The sequence below is a fragment of the Corapipo altera genome, unplaced genomic scaffold (genome assembly GCF_003945725.1).
Source record: "Corapipo altera isolate COAL_440 unplaced genomic scaffold, ASM394572v1 104, whole genome shotgun sequence".
NCBI classification, from domain to species: Eukaryota; Metazoa; Chordata; class Aves; order Passeriformes; family Pipridae; genus Corapipo; species Corapipo altera.
In genome coordinates, this window is record NW_020884920.1 from 225,218 (window position 1) to 240,896 (window position 15,679).

A 15,679-nucleotide genomic window follows, 5' to 3' on the forward strand; every position below is an offset into this window, starting at 1 on the left:
ATGTGTCTCTTTTCCATAGGCTGGGTTTATTGGTTTGCTTTTATGATGACCTGGAACAGATGGATGGAGCTGTGGCCCGGGCTTTACTTCATCAAATGATTAAATGCAATCAACTGAGAGGTTTCCAGGCTGAGGTTCACAAGGTGGGTGTGGTATTTATTCTTGCCTAACCTAACTCTGAAAACAGAGGAGGAGGGACTTTCTTGAATAAGAGAAGAAAAGAGTGAAAAATCACTGTGATCTAAGAAATAAGGGAAAATAGTTCTCAAGAATGCAAAGAATAGAAGTCCATTTTAGGTGCTCATTCTTTTGTCATTCTATTTCCTGCTGCTCCATATTCCTTTCACAACTGTGGTTCTATTTTTGAAATTTTATTAAGTGTGTGCTCACTGAATATTTGCCAATGACTATTCCAGAGACTCCAGTTAGTGTTTTGGGTGATAGTGGAAATTGGTTCTTGGCAGGTTTTTATTTCCCATCTGCTCTTTTTGTTTGCTTTAGCTCAAATCCCAACTCCTGAACATTGCCATGCAAAACCAGACATTGAATGATACCCTTGGATCTCTGTCAGATGCTGTGGTCGGACTAACTTCAAGTCAGCTGGAATCTCTGTCACCTGAAGCAGTGCATAATGCTATTGCAACATTAAACCAAGTCTCTGGCTGGGCAAAGAGCCAAGTTATGATTTTATCCAGTAAATACCTCTCTTATGAAAAGGTACCTTGTGATAACAGCTTTCATACCTCCTGTTTTTAAAAATGAAATGTTTTTTTCTCAACAATAACCATAGATTTTGAAAAGTTAGTGGTCTGAAAAATGTGTTTAAATCAAATAAAAACATCCAAGACTGTACCTCCCAAAGTAATTCTCTAGTGTAACAGAGAAAAGGAATGTTTGTATTTGGCAGTTGTGTATGTTATTTTGTGTCTGTCACTGCCCTAAGCAGAATTTGCATGATCAGAGGTCTCAGACTGTATATTCAAATATACAATAATGCAAGGAATCAGGGTCCTGCCAAAGTTTCAGAAAAAGGACCCTCTGGGAAACTTCACACATTTGCTCTCTGGACAGACACAGAAAGGGCATCCCCAGGCAAGAAATGTATTAAGTGTTCGACAGTAATAGTTTTGATTTATTTATTGACTTCTGCTTTTAAATATATCTGCTGTCCTCCAGCCAGAAAACTTCCTGTTTGTGCTGTTCTCTCTGCAGGTGTTATCATTCCATAATGTCAGTCAAATGGGTGCTTTGGTAACGGGCATCAGCACCCAGTCCCTCTACAGCATGAACCCAGGGGAGCTCTCCCAGCTTATTCGAGGCACAACATCCCAGCACTTGTCTGACTTATCTCCTGCCCAACAACAAGGGATCCTCAGGAAGGTGATGATAAACTCCAGTGTGTAGCAGGTTCTCTCTGCACAAGAGCACAGTCACCAGCTATGCAGAGCATGATTTAAAATGTTGCCACCGAATGTGTGCTTTAGCTCAGAGGTTAACATTTCCAGAGGATTTTTTCTGAACACCACATGTGTTTGGAAGGCTCTCTCTTGCTTATTTCCGTTGCATTTTTAATACTGTCATGTTTTTCCTTTATCCTCTTAAGAGAAATATTACACAGAATAGGAAGAAGGGCAAATCCTGTAAATCTAAGCATCAGTTCTGAAATGCCATTCTGTGTTCCTCTTTTCAGATAGCTGCATCTGGAGATTTTTCTTCATCAGTCAAAGAGATACAAGGAGCTTTCTTTAAAGAAGTATCTCTTTCAGGTTTATGGAAGCAGACTGGATATAGTTCTTCAGTAATGAAAGAAAAAGAACTAAGAAAAAGCCAGGTAAAAATTCTTATGCAGTTCCCATTCCCCTGCAATTCAGCGTGATGGAAGAACTGGAAAAGGAACATAGGTGAAAGGAAGGAACTGCCTCAAATATATCTTGACATAAACAACCAGAGGGATTTCAGAGCCTAGGCAGCATTATGAAACAAAGCTATGGAAAGGGAAGCATTAATATGCTGAGTTTAGGTCCCCAAGATTCTGCCATGTAAATTTTCTCTTTCCAGTACTGTATAATAGACATTTGCATATACAGTCAGCTCTTTGACTCTGTCCAGAGAGATGAAAGTTGGGATCAGATGATCTCCAGAGGTCCCCTCAAACCCAAGTTATTCAGTGTCTGTGGGCCATGGCCAGGTTTAACATCATCCCATAACACCAGTCAGCCATATCTTGCCTTGTGAAGAAGAAATTCAACACTGGATGCCAAACCTCTTGTGGTTGGCCAGGCTGGATCATAGAAGTGCCTGTAGGGTACATAAGAGAGCTAAGAGTACATCAACCTTGCAGTAGTCATTGTGTCCTACAACTGGATTAACTAAACTTAACTTTAAGTATGGTGGCTTTTATTTCAGGCTTTGTATCTGTATGAATTACTGTCTAAGAAAAACTATCCTGTTGACCTTCTAAGGTATGGATTATAGTCTCCTTTGAAATGGGGTTTAAGACTAGTTTTGTCATAAGAGCAACTTCAAGGTAAACCATACGTGGTTATTTTGTACTGTCTTAAGTTTAGTCATTCCTGGATACCACAGGATAATTCACCTTCCTCATTAGAAAGGGTCTCCAAATCCAAAATCGGGCTCAAAGCATTGCAGAGGTTTGGCTATTTTAAGGCTTAGTTGGTATTTTTCAATTTGTTTGCAGTTTTACTTTCAATTTAGCCTTTCAGTTACAAGAAACAGGAGAGAGAGGTGGCCAAGAAACTGTATCTTAGGGCAGGGTTGTGGGGAGCAAGGACTAGATCCTGCTTAAATATTCAAAAGATTGAAATTTGCTTTTCCTATCAGCACAGGACAGCTTGTGAAAGGAGTAACTTGTCAACTCATTGAAAGTATGGGCACAGACATATTTTTAAACAACTTTAAATTCTTTGAAATGAATCTTCATCTGCTTTCTCCATATCAGGTAAAACCAACAACACTTTGTCTAGATAAACATACTACCCAATATCCAAACTAGGTAAATTAGAATTAGGTTCATTCAATTTTCTTTTTACTTTCTTTTTTTTTTTAATCTTGTCTGTGTCAGCTTGTCTGTTAGCATATTTTATTTAAATCTTTTATGTGTGAATTTTTCTGTTATCATACTTCATTTTGACAATTTCATTTGCCACTTACAAATTGCAAGAAATTTCTACAGCCCTTCTGACTTGTTAATTCATGAGTAATCTGTTTGGAAATATATAGAAGTTTTGAAAACATACAAATGCTCTCATGCACCCAAATATAGGATGCTTCATCTCTGATGTCTGAAAAAAAAACTCTAAAAAAAGCCGAAGAAAAATACTCTTTGAAGATAATATGCACAGTTTTATGTATGCTAATTTATATGCTGTAATAAACAAGCCATGTTTTTATTCTTCCTCAGAATTGCCAGATGTTTAAGTTCCTAAATTTTTGTTGCTTTTAGGTTAATTGTTTAGCTTGGAAGTTTTGGAAGGTATCCAATGCATCTATTCCTCCCTTCCTCTTACTGGTGCTTCCGTGAGTTACATCTTACTACATCTTAAGTTCTGAACGCTTTTTAAATAATCTCTTCAGTCCTAAAAAAACTGATGATTCAAAGAAATGGTAATTTATCAAAAGTGATCACTGACTGTAGGCAAAGTCTCTGTCAAGTGAAAGTTGGTAATATTTGGTGTCTTTTAGTGTGGCCTATTTTTGTCACAATTCTGGATTTGTTTTCCTTATTTATTTAGGGTTTCTTTGAGAGTGGATATGTAAGTCAAAACCACTGGGTGCTGCTGAAGCATATTGTTCTGTATGGTTAAAAACATTTCAGTGTGTTTTTAAAACATTTTTCTAAGTTAGCAAAACTTTTCAGTGACAGCTTTTTTCCTTAGGGAAAACAAATGTACAAAAAGGGCATTAAAGTAAGGTGAGGATTAATTGCAACTTTTCTGGCCTGTCCAGTTTATGATTTTTCAAGTCCAGCCTTGTCTCTAAATGTTTGTGTCATCACAGATTTTATGGGTATGGTTATGAGTATATGAAGGTCTGGTTTGCATTCTGAGATGTTTGAATTCTTTCTGCAGTTCTGAGTACCTGGAGTTCGTTTCAGGCCCCTTGTGTGTCCCTTTCATTGAAAGTCTGGGGAAGACTGAAATGGACCTTTTGAATCCAGGCCATCACAAAAGGAATGCTGTCCTGCAGAAAGTACAGGAGTGCTTGGTGGGTATGGCTGGGAGGGGTCAGCAGTGGAGGAGGCACCACGAGGATGGAGAGATTCACCTACTACATAAGTTCTTGACTTACCCATCTGTATTCTTTTGGGTTTTTTTTCATGTACTGTTTCGATATTATTAGTTGCTGCTTGAGGAAACCTTTTTACAGCTTCCTTAACAATTTTCCTTGACTCCATCCATGTTACAAAGTGTTCTCATGAAATGTCATTGCTGACCACAGATAACTGGCCAGGACAGCCTGGAGCTGAGCAGTTTGCAGCTGGAGCTGTTCCCCTGGCTCCCAGCAGTGCCAGTCCTGCAGAGCTGTGTGTGGCACAGGAGGCTCCGTGGGAGAGGTGTTGCTACCGGGAGGATTTGGGACTTCTGCTGTCAGAGGGCTGCAGCACTCACCAGCTTTTAAGGGAAACTTATTCTTTGATATAGCTGTGAATATTCTTGTCCTTACACATACTACCAGCTGTATAATCCCTGGTGTTTTGGCAGCTGCTTGAGAAACCCCTCAGAGCTCAGCCTTCTGACAGCAAGAGCTTGGGGCCCCTTTGCTGCGAGGGGCCAGGTGAGGGCTGTGCTGCCAGGCAGAGCTGCACCACCTCTGCAGGTCTGTGGGGGGGTCACATTTTCTGTGTGTGCTTCAGTATGGAATAAAGAATAACGAGAGCCCTGAGAAGTGCTTATTAAATATCACCAATTGCAGTGCTAAAAGCAAAAAACATAAGGCAGTCTAAGCAGAAATCGTAGATGAAGTTGCCAGTGCAAACTGTTGTGTCTTTGTTCCTTAAAGGGTCACAGAGCTTAAATGAGTTGTGATGCAGCTGAGTGATGCAGGGCAAGAGCCAAGGTTAGCTCTGCCAACAGGGTAAATGCTTCTCGTTTCAGAACGGCTCTGTGGCTGATGAATATGATGTTGACCTACTTGGAAATCTAATCTGCCACTTACCTCCAGCCTTTCTACAAGGCAGAGTGTCCCTGAAGGCAATGGCAACAGCCCTCCATCAATTCAAACTCTGCCAGCAGCTCAGCCACGAGCAGAAGACTGAAATTAAATACAAACTCCTTGAGTTATATGGGTAAGGTATTAAATACACCACTTTGCTCTTGCTGATGGTCAGGCCATGCAGATACCAAGCATTTGCTTTGCCCAGATGAACTGCAGTGAAAACAGCACAAAGCAGCTTCTGTCACTGGCCAAGCTTGGGGGCTTGTCCACTAGAATGACATTTCTGTTCTTGTGTGTAACGTGATAGGTGTGGAACAAAATACAACCCCAGGGACACCCTACATGACTCAAGTCCCAGAGGAAAAGGAGAGAAAGTATAAGGAGGGGCAGGCAAACAGGCTCACTGGCCTGGTAAGAGAAAGGGTGTTACAGGCAAAGAATGGCCCAGGAATGCAAAGAATGGGAAGATGGAAGTGGGATACTCGGTGTGAGAAGACAAGTGAAGAAGACTGCAAGCATCTGTGGCAATAGGAGAGAACTAGAGAAGAAGCAGAGGGGTATAAATTCAACCATCTGAAGCTAAAAACTGGGCAGCATGTTGGGTGTCACTTGGGTGTCACTGATGGCTCCAATTAGGAGGGCGATTGGAACCACACTGTATCAGTCATGCAAAGGACAAAGCCGTCCTCTGTCTGGCAAGAATACACTGTTTCTCTCTTGCATTGTCTCTTAGAAGTATCTTGCATTTGAAAAGGGAGACAATGCATAGTTTCTAACCATCCCCTCAGACCCAAAGGCTGTCACTTGATCCACCTAATCATGTTAGATGCTCGTTCAGCTTCCTCCTAAGTCAGCATTTTTCTGGTGATAGAATAGAAATATCTCTCACCAGATCCCATCTCTGCATTGATCTTGATACAGATCAATTTTATTGAATCATGGCACACTGTGCTAAATAAGATTTTACTTTATTTTGTATCAGGTTTTTTTGAAAATATTTGTCCAGTCAAACATCCTCCTAGTGGAGCAACAAAGCAAATAAAGTTTTCTGTGAGAACATGAACTAGTAACAGATTTGTTACTGTGTTCTCCTATAGGCTTTTCCAGGCTGAAAATTACTTATCCAAGTGCTTTATTAAGTCACCCACCAAGTGGATTGACTAACATTTGTCAGCTCTGTATGATGCTTCTACTTCCCTTTTGATAACCATTTTGCACATTACTGCTGCTGCAGTATGAACCTGACAGAAAGTGGTAAATTTTCTTTCAAAAAAAGAATTATTTCTCCTTGCTTGAACACTGTAATGCAAAAAACACTATGGCTGTTGGGGGAGAGCTCCATTACTGCCGTATTTGAAGGCTTTCTCTGAGTGTATTTAGAGTTCCACTAATGCCCTTTATATCACAGAGAGATGAGAAAATGCAGTCTGATGCTAATAACAATGAATCATCATGTTGGCATAGAAGTGTCTGTGTTTCCTATATGATAAAGTATGATAAAAACTGAAGTTTTAGCATCATTTTGATTGTAAACATTCTTCATTAATATAATTTTTCAAAATATTTCTTCAGCTCCTCAAACAACTGGACAGCAGCAACAACATTAGATGTTGGACCATTCATAGCTCTTCTGTCAAAGGAGGAATTAAATGTCCTTGCTGAAAAGGTATGCTTTTGTTATAACTTTTAAATTCATAAAAGATGTTAAAATTTGAATTTGTGAATATCACCATGCAATCCAAATCATATAATCTGAATGCTAAATTAGGTAAATAATTCTCCTGACAAGGAACCCCATGTTAATGTTTCACATGTTCTTGACTCTATCAAAAATTACTAAGATTTCTTCTTGAGGGTAATGTCAGTATAAAGGATTATTTGCACGTGAACAGTGATAATTGTACATTGTCACATAGAAAAAATGGGTAATTTATAGTGACACAGACTCATTTTTAGTACTTTACACCTTGCAGTTTTGTTTCCTCCATTCTCATGCCTTCCAACCATAAAAGTTACGTTTCTTATCCTGTTATTAATGAGATCATATGGATCAAATTAGCATTTACTCACATAGCCCTTTGCCCCAGGGCCAGTGTGGCACATGAATGATAACTGATGGACTCAGCATTGCACTTTGGAGTCTCTTTGCCCTCTTTAGTTCCTACGAGCTTAAAATTTTTATGTATAGGAGTAAACTATACTGGAATGAGGAATTCATTCTTCAGCAGAAATATGTGAGCACCGTCAGCAACTTTTCCATTGGAGGTAAAACTTATAATTGACCAAATAGAACAGGACTCTTCAAAGGAAAGGAAGGTGTCTAGCAGGGTGGAGGAGGGAGCTCAAAAAAAGCCTGAAGAAGGCAAACAGGTCAAAGTTATTTCTCATCATTTAGTTGGGTCCCTATCCTCAATTCTTACACTTGTCTGGCAAATTTAAGACAAACAAAATAAAGCCCATACAGAATAGTGGAATTCATTTTTCCAGGAGGGTCTGGACACAGACTCCAATCAGGTAGTGCTCAGGTGTTGCCAGAAACTGAGAGAGCATCCAAGAGAGAGAATCACTCAGAATTTGCTTTGTTTCTAATTTTTCCCCCTCAAATGTGCTGTTGACCTTTCAGTAGCAGCCAATTTACTCTCTTCTGAAACATCTGCACAATAGGAAGGAGGCTGAGCTGTTACTAACCCCTGATTTGCTAAGGTCTGAACAAGTCTTTCTCTGCAAATTGGTGTGTTTTAAAAGGGAGAAAGAAGACTTATTTCTTCTTCTTTTTTTTTCCCATTTGAAGTTCCCAGACATCATTTTACAAATAGCAAAGACAATTGGACCAGTTTCTTCAGCTGAAGAGCTTTTATCAACTGTGTTTGAGTCTGTCTCCAATGCCACTGCCAACACGCCCTCATCTCTCACCACACCTGGTCAGTATTTGCCTGCTATCTCTGCAAAGTGCCTGGTTCACAGTGGGGCCATTTGGGGCTGTGGTGGTACAATTCAAACAGACTTTGTTTCACTTTGTCACCAAATGCATTCTGAGAAGCTGAATAATAAAAAAGAAAGCACTGAGTAACTTAAAGAGATTCAGACTTTTAGCAAAAGCAGTGAGAGTCTTCATTCTGTTGCCCATGGTTGTATGATGCAGTGACTAATTGCTGAAACAATTTCATTACAGCATTGCATGATTAGGCATCTCCTGGAGTGATTCTGAGTGCACAAAGGAAAAAGATGAATTATTTGAATTAGAGGGGTTTGTTTATTTTTTTTTTTACTTATTTTTACTTTCCTTTGTAATCTAAGTAAAAATCCTCGAATTAAAAACCTGTGAAGGTGACAAGTTACCCTTATGCCAAAAGATTGCACGTAGTTAATCCTTTGCCAGACATGAGCATATGGTGACTCGTCTGTTCCTAAATCAGTGGTGGCACTGTGTTTTTTCTGTCCAAATGGACAAAGTTTGTTATCATCTAAAAGGTATTTTAATTAGCAACCACACTAATCTATTGGAATCTCTGGTGACAAATGGATCATTTTCTTTGGATAAGGTACATGATCTGGCTATATTCCTTTATTACAATAAATGTATTCTTTCTCTTACCTGATATACTTGAGAGCTAATACTAATAACAGTAGCAATTACCAGTGACAGAGTTCTTACATCCATGTCCACATCAAGATAAAAACAAAGGTAGTGCTTGAGGCAAGATGAAACATGCAAGGCAAAACTTGGAAATTGTGTGTCCAGAGTGCTACCAGAGAGCAGTGCTGGAGAAAGAATTCAAGTTTCTCACCACAAGCACTGAGATGTTATAATATATAGATGTTTTTCATCAAACTAAAGTTATATCAAAAGGAAGACTGAAGTAGCATCAGATCCAGGAAGCAAAGTCAGAAGTCTAATTAGTGTTTCCCTCTGTGGTCACACCAGTGTATCTGGTATGTTACAAATAATAAAATCAACGTTTTTTCTGAGGACACGAAGTCTCAGGTTTTCATGACCTGGGGAAGGGAGCTGCACTGGGCCTGGATAGGCAGTATTTACGTGAGAAAAGCTGACCTTTTGCAACAGGGGAAAGGGAAACAGGGCAGCTGCACAAGAGGGAGGTGTAAAGGGAGAGCAGAACATCAGCTGGTACAGTGGGAGCTGAACTGCATTTTCGTTTGCTCAACAGATTCAATCTTTTCAGTGTTCTATCCACTGCTGCAGCTTCCTTTGATGCAAATAAATCCCTCCTCTGCCTCCTTTCAAACTACAAATCTACTTTGTACATCTCACTTTAATTTATTTGTCTGGGAGAGCTTAGCTAAGGCACAGCATCTGTGAAATTCATGCTTTTTACTGGTAATGGCCGTATCTGAAGACATGTAGGGATTATTTGGTTTAGATAATTATTTAATAAGGTTTTCCTAAATGAGTGACAGGAGAGAGAGAGAGCAGTAAACAACCACATTAGGATTCTAATTTCTGCTTTCCATCAACATTAGAGGTAGATTATGCCAACAAAGACCAGGATTTGTTAAAATACACAATGGAAACTGTCTGGTTTGATCATGCATAGGGCCAGAACCTGCCTGTAAATAAGATTTCTAAAGGCAGTTTGTCTGTCCAAACAGTTCTGTGGTGAGTGAACAGCCCTCTCCAGATCCTGACATTTTAACAACAGGCTTTGACATAAAGAACAAGCAACTGTGCTTCTCTGACACATCCAGCTCCTGTCTGCACCTTGTTTAAATGTCAGGCAAGTCTTACAAGACATACATCTTTGTCAGGGCATTTCAGAGTAAAAGCACCTCTCCTGTCTGTTACACTGCTGGTGGATTCACTGTTGGAACGTGGAGTTCATTCAGCTGCAGCAGTTTTTGGTGAATTTTTGGAGGCTTCCACGAGGGTCATCCCAAGGATTTGCATTTCACTCTTACTGAAGCAAGGCCCCATTTTACCTCAGAATAAGCCTGGGTTTTGATGCCTTTAAGGAATTAGATTTGAAAGAAACTTGCACTATACTGGTTATTCTCATTGTAAATGTCCAGAATTTAGTTTTATTCTGCCATCCTGCATTGTAACTGTTCTGAAATACACGTCTGCTGTTATTTTCTTGTTCAGCCTTTGGAGTATAAAGAATATAATCAATTTCTTGCAAGTTAGGCAAATTCTAGTTTTATATCCAGACCATTAAGAATGTAAATATTTTTTAAAATATTTCATTACAAAACAATTAATTTATCAATATCACATCATAGTCTGTCACTCTCTTATATATCTATATTGATTCAATTTATTTTTTCAGTCTCCTTGAAGAAAACTCTTGCTATTTGACTTTTTTTTCCAGATTGCCTGGGAACCAGAGTTCCTTCTTCAGATGAAATAATTAAATTAGCAGAAGCAAATATCTTTTGGTCAGATCAGGAACTGAAATGCATGGACCCAGGGACTTTTGACAAAAATGTGGAACTTCTTGGGACTGTCTCAGGTTTTAACAACTCCCAGCTTACTGCCTTGAAGGAAAAAGCCAAGCAGGTAACTATCCTGTCTGTGAAGGGAAATTAAATCTGTAATTTGATTTGCTGTTATTGAACTATGCAGTTCTAAAATAACTGTGCTATGTCAATGTCACTGCTGCTGCAAGAATATCTATGGTTTATTGGAAAAATAATATGAGATGGTGATAGAAGACTATTGCCCTTGCTTCAGAGTCAACAGGCAAGTAGTTCTGAGCTGTTGGCAGCTGGAAAAGTTAAATGTTTTTACTTTTGAATTAGTTTTCTGTTTGTTCCTCACTTTTGTTTCATAAATGAAAAATCAGCAAGCAGAACTAGGGGCTGTTGATTGCCCTGCTGGGAGTTCAGCTTGGCATGTTAAACTGTCTACATCGGTGTTAAATATAGTTTACAGTGGTGTAAATCCAAACTGACTGAAAGAGACTGCTATTAGCTGAATAAAGCTCATTCTCCCACCTTCTTGTCACAGGCAGGGACAGATAGACCCATCTGTGGGAAATTTTAGGGAGAAGAAAGACCCCAACTGCATTTAATCTGTCTTTCCTAGGAGCGCACTCGGGACGGGGCTGTGCTGGGGGCAGGTCAGCAGTGTCTGTGTCTGGGGCACAGCACCAGCACAGTGTTTGGGCTCTGAGCAGCCCTGCCTTGGCCTGCTGTGGGCTGGGGGAGAAGTCAGAGCTCGCTCCATGCCTGTTGTTGATGTTGCACTTCTCCCTGGGGGTGACCAGGAAAAGCCTCAGGGCGCAGTAAGACAAGTTGTTTTGGTTGCAGGAGGCCCAGAGGTGAAGAGGTTACAATCCCTAGCCTGTCTTCAGCTTCCTGTCACCAGCATCTGCTGGAGGTTATCTGCTCTCTGCTTCCATCTCTTCATGGTCACTCTGTAATCCCCTTCTGTCAAAATGATCCAACATTTTAAAAGTCCTTTTTAGGTTCCGTCAGATCATTGTGACAGAATGAGGTTGGGGAGCATCTACAAGTGCAGTTGGCTGCAAATAGTACAAGTGCAGAGGCTTGGAGATCTTGAGGGATGTGACCTCTGGAGGAAAGTAGGAGCAGGGGACAACGTGGGCCTGAGCAGCATCTCCTTAAACCAGCAGCTGCAGCCACCGTAGTGGAGCTGAAAATGGACTTTGGGTAGGTAAGGCCAACAATGCAATTTTTAGCAGTGAAGCTCAGCTTTTAAAGCAGCAGAACTACAGGTGCTTGAAGAGAAGTGGCACTGACCAGATTCCCAAAGCAGGTGGTGACTCTGCAGTTGTGTCTGTGCTGCCTTGCTGCAGTAGGACAACAAGCATCAAATGCATCCTTCTCAGAAAGCTTCCCTCTGTCAGCACAGAGACATGTGTGCAGAAAAAGGGGAAAAAATGTAATCCCAGAAGGAAACAAAAACAGTGTTCCACTGAGACAGTGGGAACTAAAATATTTTACAGCAGTGCAACATGTTGGTGTACTTACAGAGTGGTATCTGTTGTAGGGAAATTGCCAGCAAGGCTAATACCCTCACATTCTGGCTCTATTCAGTTCAAAGGTACACAGATCTGTAGGGCACTGAATGGAATTATATTCTGTGTGTGAGTGTTTGTAAGACAGATTGCTTCTGGGCTAAGGCAGACTTCCTATATATTAATTTGCAAAATGCAACATGGTGTTACACTGAACATGAAACATCAGAAATCAGACAGTACAGGCAAAGCTCTTTGAAATTATGTGCTGTTATGTTATTAACTAAAGGGCATCTTTGATTAAAGGTTTCATTAAGCCTGCTTTAATTTCTTCTAAATTGATTGATTTCCCCTAAAAGAAAATGCATACTCTACTCATTGTTCCAAACTAATACAAGAAGTCTAGATATCAGATTGTGTCTTAATGAAGCTAAGAAGCTTAGCTCACTTGTAAGTGGAAGGTCTCCCAGCTCTGCAATAGTGACAGATGTATGGATCTGTGGTCCCCAGGTGAATGAGGACAAAGGAGTGTTTCAGTTTCATGTGTTGTGTTATTTATATCGATATGCCTGAGATTTTACCCAGCACTGTCAGATAATACTATTTATGAAGTACTTCAAATCCTGCAGTTGATGACCTAGATTGGGACATAGACACAGGACTTTTTTTCCTGCATGTGTTTCCTGTATCTCTTCAGCTAGAGAATTAGGAGCTTTAAAATTGGGCTAAAGCTTTTTACTGTCTATTTTCTTTAGACGAGATTGACATTTCCCAGGCTTAGATCCTTTGTGTGTTTCTTTATGACATCGTAAAACTAACATAAAAGGTCTGTGGAAGCTCAGTCGGGAGGTGCAGGTCCAGCAACGTGTCTCTTAAACAAATCCTTATCCTGAGGGTCACAGTTGGAAAAAGCACCTCGGCAGCCCTGATATGCACCTTGGTATGAACAGCAGAGACTCTGCACGTCTGTGTAAGGAGTATTTAATTCCAGAGATCCAGATTCCAGAGCCCTGCTGCTGTATTTTATGGAGGTTGTACAACTTCATAAATATCTGGAGGTGCGAACACTCTTTAATAGGCAACTGCAGATAGTCTTCAGTGAGTCCTTACTAGTTCTGTCCTTTCTAATTTTTTGGACAAAACTTAAATTGTAGCTATCCTGAAAACGGAGTAAATATTTTCATGATCAGACAGCATGAACCACCAGCTTAGCCCAGCATTGGGCTTTTAGTTTTTATTTTCTAAGTGAAGTTAGAAGCACAATCTTGTACTAGAAAACTGTCATGTATTGACTGACATAAAGGAGAGTTGCTAAAGTACATGAGAGCTTTAAAGTGAGATTTTTTTCTTTTTTAAATTATGCCTGTATTGTCCAAATCACTTCCTCCAGCCAAAACCCCGTGTCTTTTTCTGTAAAGGCAATTGGCCACATCCGGAGAGACACTGACCACCGACTGCCAACTTCTGTCATTGCCAGCTAAATGTAACTGATAGTTCTGGCCTCTGAAAGTTCAGTTCTTGATGGACTTTTTGTATTCTTTATTCAGGCAGACCTTTTCTGAAATCAAAATTTCCTTAGGGTTGACAGCTTTTCAATCACTGCAACTTTACCACAGATAAAGTTAAAAGCAGGGGAACTTGTCCATTTAAATACATTGGTACTGATTTGGAAGAGGCCCTGCTTATTTCTTTCATTTTTCACAAAGCTTTATAAGTTTAACTGTATCTATACAATCACATTTAAGTTATTTTTTATTTTAATGTTGTGTGAACACAAGTGAGAAATCAGAACTTTAGGAACTGGCTATTTATCTGTATTACCCAATTCTCTGCTTTGATTTCTGCTTTCTTTGTCAGTGACTGAGCCGTGGTGACTGGTCACAAAAGCAATTTAAAGTCAGTTCCCCGGAGCGATTGCAGCTGGGTAGAAGCCTGGGTAGTCCAGATACTGCTTTTGTGGTAGCAGTGTAACAGTGTGGATCTAGGCACAGATTCCCATTTTCATTGGTTTTAGTGGTTTTGCTCCTACAGCCACACTTCCAGCAGTCCCTGTTCTGACTTATCAACAAGGCCAAGCTGTAAAAATTGCAGCATTTTTAGATAAACTAAGCATAATTGGTGTAGAACCTGAAAAACCTTCACAATACCTAAGCTCTGCCTTTTGTGTGCAACGAGGAATACTGCAGGTTTTGTGACTTTTAAAACAAGGGCTTTGAGAATGGTGTATGTAGAGGAAGACTCCTGATGACCTAACAGACATTAATGAATCTCTTCTAAAGGTTTGGGGGTTCCTGCCTGACTGGAAGAGCTACCACATTGTCTCCCTGGGCCGCATTGCTCTGGCCCTCACTGAGCACGAAATCCAAGAGCTGGATTTGCATTCCATCGACACTGTGTCTGTACTTAGTCAGCAAACAGAGTGGACTCTTACCCAGGTAAGTATCTTACTGAATGTACTCTTGGTGAAGGGCTCTGGCTTCACACCCTTTGAGACTGAAGTCCTGGAGCAGTCTAGGAAACAGATCCAGGGACCCACACTGCTCCCTGCTGCTCTCCTGCAGCTGGCACCCTGGTGAAGGTGGGTAGGTAGGTCAGCACTGGTGTCTGCCTGGTGCTGGCTGCCCTGGTGAGGTGGCCAAGAGGACATCAATCACTGTTAACTGGGGTGCTGATGAGTGTATTCTTTAGCACTTGCCCACTAAGTAGTAGAAAGAGGTCAGCAGCTCCTCTCACACTGGCCCTGGAATAGACACTACAGCTGGGAGACACCAGTCCTTCCTAACTAAAGTAACCACTGCAGAGGTAGTGTGCTCCCAACCCCAGCAACCATTGCTCTAGATCCTGTTATTAGCAAATATGCTCCTCTCATCTTTCTTTCCTTGAATTCTAGTTATGTCAATGAGACTTTCACAGTAAGAGTTAAAAGCTTTTATTTGTATATGCAATTAGCAGCAGCAGATTTTTGACTTTGTGGCCCTTACCATCAGGGTTCTGTGGTTGCACGGTGGCAGTTTTGGCAGAATATCACAAATCTGTTTAATAGATTCTTGTTCTGAAGAGCATCATCCAAAGGAAGCACTTGGGAGGATTTTATACAATATTAGTTTTCTTTTGAAGTTTCCTGCTGTCAGAATAGCTGGTTAAGGGATCCTGCCTGACTTCAGTTGTCTAAAAGTCACGCAGCTACTTTAAGCTAGTCATTTGAAGCTCAGCATTGTGGATAGATAAGGAAATCTTGGAAGATGCTTGTTTCTTCCACTGACTTTGGAGGATGCCTTTGGCTTGAGCTATACTCACAGTTTTTAAATGGTTAGTTTAGGACGAGCACAGTTCTAAATTACTTTGGCTTGCAAAGGCACTTTGATACCAACATCCCATTCATATCTGAAAATTAATCTTAAAGAGAGGTCACCACCTATATATGACACTTAAATAAGACAAAGCAACCTGAATATTAAAACAAATAAAAACTACATATTGATCCCATTAGTATTGTATGTTTTCTTCTAGCAATTTAACTGATTTGGGCATTTCTGCTGGCAATCCAATGCCCATTTCTTCTGGTA

The 15,679-nt window shown here is 40.3% G+C and overlaps 1 protein-coding gene across 1 annotated transcript in view; it reads left to right on the forward strand.

Moving 5' to 3' along the window:
- OTOA (otoancorin) overlaps positions 1–15,679 on the forward strand; it is a 32,930-nt gene that overhangs the window by 9,902 nt on the left and 7,349 nt on the right. The window contains exons 11-23 of the mRNA XM_027656698.1: positions 20–143; positions 502–717; positions 1,213–1,380; positions 1,691–1,831; positions 2,407–2,462; positions 2,842–2,959; positions 3,464–3,537; positions 4,089–4,224; positions 5,115–5,305; positions 6,748–6,841; positions 7,967–8,096; positions 10,503–10,690; positions 14,393–14,548. Of these exons, the coding sequence (XP_027512499.1) occupies positions 20–143; positions 502–717; positions 1,213–1,380; positions 1,691–1,831; positions 2,407–2,462; positions 2,842–2,959; positions 3,464–3,537; positions 4,089–4,224; positions 5,115–5,305; positions 6,748–6,841; positions 7,967–8,096; positions 10,503–10,690; positions 14,393–14,548 (1,792 nt within the window). The remainder of the gene's footprint in view (positions 1–19; positions 144–501; positions 718–1,212; positions 1,381–1,690; positions 1,832–2,406; positions 2,463–2,841; positions 2,960–3,463; positions 3,538–4,088; positions 4,225–5,114; positions 5,306–6,747; positions 6,842–7,966; positions 8,097–10,502; positions 10,691–14,392; positions 14,549–15,679) is intronic.